Source organism: Lipotes vexillifer, unplaced genomic scaffold, assembly GCF_000442215.2.
Source record: "Lipotes vexillifer unplaced genomic scaffold, Lipotes_vexillifer_v1.1 scaffold907, whole genome shotgun sequence".
NCBI lineage: Eukaryota > Metazoa > Chordata > Mammalia > Artiodactyla > Lipotidae > Lipotes > Lipotes vexillifer.
The window spans coordinates 1,138,704-1,143,573 of record NW_006795956.1 but is presented as its reverse complement, the minus strand read 5'-3'; the positions used below and the strand labels follow the sequence as shown (position 1 = coordinate 1,143,573).

Here is a 4,870-nt window from a genome sequence, read left to right as displayed (position 1 = left end):
AAAGAGTAAAGGAGAAAAAAATTACTCTAGTTTTCTACGATGTTTTTAAGACCTATGAGAATAAAGTTTATTACTATGCTAGTAGTTTATTTGAAGTGCTTGATGGAAAAGAAAATTTGGGAAAAGAATGGCATATACTGTCTGATTTGTAAGCAAATTACATTCAAGAAATATCTGCAATATTCTTCCCAAAATTCCAAAAACAATGTTGCATAAGCAAGTCTCTTAAAAAGGGAAAATACCTATTATTATCCACTCGTTTGGGCTTAAATGCTCTGTACTTATTAGAATAAATATATGTTTTCCTTGGAGCTCATTTATGCAAAAGTTGCTTCTGGTGGTACCTAAACTAATGTCTAACATGAATGTCCAAGATGAAAAAAGACACAAAGTATAAAGCTAATGGTGATACCAGTGGTTGTGAAATCTGTGGGTAAAAAGCATGGATTGACAATAGATCAAACAAATATAGTCTATAAGATATGTGGATCCATGAACTGCAAACTGAAAGCAATACTTATATGTGAAGTTTATAAATGAAAACATTATTTTAATGTATTGTACATTATAAAAGTCCATCATACAAGCATTGTACAATCCTCGTCTGACTAATCTCTACTTTATTTCAATTAGCATTTGGAAATCATTTGGAAATCATCTAATATAAAAAACAGACTTTGGTAGCAAATTATGTTTAAAGAAACATCAGTGATAGTTCTAATTATGAAAAAAAAAGATGGATAAGCAAGTCAGTGAAAAGGGAAAGTCTTCATATCTACTCTATTTTACTTAAATGTTCTGTGTTTGTGGAATAAATAAATGTTTTCTAGAAACTTCATCTATGCAAAAGTTGCTGTGGGTGGTACATAAGCCAATACCTAGCACAGGGGCAAAGGAAAGGAAATGATGGGCCCAGAGGTTTTGTAAAATATACAGGGAAAGTCACTCAGGTGGTGTGGTTTGCAATTTGGGATTTCATAACTCATCACTGAACCATCTATAGAGTAAAACTGTGACTTTCACAGTTGATGAGACAAAATAAACATTTTTTCATTACAACAGCCATATATACAAAAATATATCTTTGCATGTAATTTAGAATATTTGGCTTTTAGTTTACTAAGCCAAACTGAGAAAAAGTCTGATAGGGTATAAGTTATCCTTTATATCAAGAATCTGAAAAATTGTTTTCTATAAATGGTCAAATATTAAATATTTTTAGTTCTGCAGAACATACAGTCTCTGTGACAACTACACAACTCTGCAACTGTAACACAGAAACAACCATAGACCATTCACCATAGACAATATATAAACCAATGGGTGTAGCTGTGTCAGTAAAACTTTCTTTTGAAAAACTGTGCCAGGTTTGGCTCATGGGCCATAGTTTACCAGAGCCTGTTATAAATTATTTTCTACTCATGTAGAAGGTTAATATAAATTATTTTAAAATAAAAGCAGGGGCTTCCCTGGTGGCGCAGTGGTTGAGTCCGCCTGCCGATGCAGGGGACGCGGGTTCGTGCCCCGGTCTGGGAGGATCCCACGTGCTGCGGAACAGCTGGGCCCGTGAGCCATGGCCGCTGAGCCTGCATGTCCGGAGCCTGTGCTCCGCAACGGGAGAGGCCACAGCAGTGAGAGGCCCGCGTACCGCTAAATAAATAAATAAATAAAAGCAGAAATGTCCCTTCACCTGGGGTTAAGAAGATGCTAGGATGGACCAGGCACAGGGGACTGGTGACAGGAGAGACATATTTGATGAAGCTTGATTTGCAGGAGAGCTCTCTGCAGGAAGAAAGCTGATTCTGCTGACTTTGTATCTTAGGAATGACCCCTCCTTTTCCCTCACTGTCCCTTAGAAAGAGAATGACAAGTTTACCACACACAAAGTCTTCTTAAATCTCAAGAAACTCTTAAGTGAGCTTTCCTAGATCCCCAGGGTAGGCAGTCTTCTTCTCACCACTACCCTTGTTCAATGACAGGACTCACCAGCGCCTTCTCTATCTAATCAAAGGGCCCTGTGTCTTCACCAAAGGGCTTCTTTTCTCTTGCTGTTTCTTGAGAAGTTTCTAGAACCCACAGTTATACTGGGTGGTCTTCCTCTCTCTGCAAGGTGAGACACAAGCTTCTTCCCAGCAGGAAAGACACAGCAGAGGTCTTCTGGGGAGGGAGCTCCATACTGGGGATAGTCCAAGGGTCACCAGTCAGGACTTCCTTCTACAGATGGAGAGAGCCTGGGAGGATTTGACACACTAGCTGGGAGCCTGCATAGTGCAGAAGACACGAAAGCCCTCTTTTCCTCCCATCCTCCCCTTATAGGTGCTCTATGTGTTCTGCGCTTATGATTATGCTCTGCTGTCTACCTTTCCTCACTGTTCTTTTGGGAGGTGGGAGGACATGGGAGCCATTTACTTTTTTCTAAGGGGAGAGTTATTGAAAGAACTTAAATCCATATTGAAAATGAAAATATAAATGAAGCACTATGTTAACACAGTAATGAATAGGTAATGAAAAAAAAAACTCAGAAGAAAACAAAGAAAAATGGAAAAGGAAACGAAACAAACATATAAATGACCAAACAACTGGAAAAATGTTATTAGAGAAAAAAGCTCATGTTTACACACGGGCGTATTTCAGTGGGAGACTTTCCACTTGGTAGACTACCTATAACAAGATTTTATGTTCAGTCCTTTCTGAGAAAAGAGATTTGTTCGTAAAATTGAGGAGAGATTAAGAGATGCAAAACCAGTACAATGGACCATACAGGGCTCTTTGGATGAGAAAGAAGGCTTCTCTGCTGAGTGATGTAGCAGCTGAGAAATTTTCCCATGTAGTATGCATGCTCACACACATGTGGCTGGGTAGAATGCAACCCCCACACGCGCAGTGATGACCCCATATGCCAATCTGCTATAGTACCTCCCCAAGATACTGCATCAGTAAATATGGCCCATGCCCACTTCACACTTTTCCAGTGCAGTAATTGGCCAGTGTAGCTTGGTTACTGGTGACATGGCCATGGGTCTTTGGGAGAGAGAGCAAGTGCTGTACCAAGTTGGAACGCTTGCCTGACTCCAAACCTACCTACTGTTTAAGGCTCTCGTTTTTCCAGTTAAGAGGGATTGACAACATAATAAAGAGGTGGTGAGCAGCTCATTGATAGAAATCCCAGGATCTCTTACCTTCAGTCTTCAAATTCAAGCTGCCTTGGTTGAAAAGAAAAGCTGTTCTGTTGAAGGAAGCCAGTGAGATTTTTTTTTTTTATTTATTTATTTTTTGGCCAGTGAGATTTTAAAAGGTATTCCTGACATGTCTCTGCCCTGTTCCTACCCACTGTTGCACAGCAGTGTTCTTCACCTGAGGAATTATGGAATCGAATTAAGAAAAGAAAATAATAATAAAATGTAACTAAGTGGTTTTAAAAAATAGACAAGTAAAAGCTGAAACTTTCTATATTAAAAGGAAAGGGCTCATTGCAAAGCTCCAAGAGATGTTTTATAAAATTGATAAATATGGGTTTGTAACTTTCTGGTGTGTGTACTGTATCTAGTATTTTAATTAGTTGCCATATGTGGATGAATGCTTAAACATATTGCAGAGATTTTTAAGACATTTATTATACAGCACATTTAGTTAAATGTTATTTTACTTCAATATATTTAATCATCTTTTCTAACATCTTTAATGATCCTTAAAGTAAAAACGTCTGAATTTAGAATTTTACTTTTTTAGCGCTGCTTTACGTTTATGGACCGGGGTTTTGTGTTTAAGACGGTTAACAGTTACGTCAGCATGTTCTCCTCTGGTGATCCCAAGGTAAGAAGTACGTACAGGAGTGCTTGCTTTCTAAACTGCTGCATTATAAATAAATAAACTGGTCTCAGTGTATATCTGTCTAAAACAATAACCTATCCATTATCCATATCAAAAAATAATTTCTCTACCAATGAGAGGCAGCCTGTTAAAATGGTTCACGTGCTCAGTAAGTCTACCCAGTCCTTCCTTCACGGGGGACAAAAAAGGAGTGTGGAATGAAAGTGTGTACATTTCACTTTTATTTCCTGTGGGCAGTGAAAGGAGTGATTCTTTCCACCTGAAATTCTTCTGCCTTCGGTTTACTCGGAACTGTCTTGGTTTTAGCACTGAAAGTCCCACTTCCCTGGAAACCTTCAGTCTTGGGCAAAATGGGACAGTTGATCACCCTACCTAAATAGGGGCTATGTTTTGGGAGATAGGGAGCAGTACTGTCTAGAGAGCAGCGGTTCTCAAAGTGTGGTTCCTAGACCAGTGATCTCGGAACAGAGGTACCACGGGTGGAGCCCAGAAATCTGGATTGCAACAAGACTTTCAGGTGATTCCTATGCATTGTCAAGTTTGAGAACCACTGAGCTACATAGTATGGCATATGCTAGAGGGAAGTAAGACTGGAAGTGGGCCAGACCGTGAAAGTTTATCAGTTAAGGTTCTTTGTCTCGCAACAACAGAAGCTTACTCCAATTTGAGCAAAAGGGAATTTTGGGGAAGGATATTGGGGTAAACAGCATTGATGAAAGAGCTGGAGAACTAAGCTTGGAAAAGAGCAGTGACCAAGGCACTTCCAGGCACGAGAGTAATCACAAAGGATGAACCAGTGGCCAGGGTCTGCTGCTGTCTAAATAATCAAATGGGACCATTTTCTCCTTCTTAATACTCGGCTTAAGATTTACATTCCAGAGAGGAAGCATGTGACCAACCTGCTTTGGGTCACATGCCTGCCTCTTAGGGAGGGAAGACAGGGCACCTGAATTAATAGTTCCCCATTAACCTTTACCCATTGGGAGGAAGATAAGTCCCCAATGGGAAATGATCTAGGTATTGGGAAAGAGAAACGAAT

At 39.6% G+C, this 4,870-nt stretch overlaps 1 protein-coding gene across 1 annotated transcript in view; it reads left to right on the top strand.

The window, feature by feature from the left end:
* The window catches only part of DOCK10 (dedicator of cytokinesis 10), a 212,025-nt gene that overhangs the window by 160,518 nt on the left and 46,637 nt on the right, over positions 1 to 4,870 (top strand). Inside the window, 1 exon segment of the mRNA XM_007467990.1 lies at positions 3,730 to 3,813. Within this exon segment, the coding sequence (XP_007468052.1) occupies positions 3,730 to 3,813 (84 nt within the window).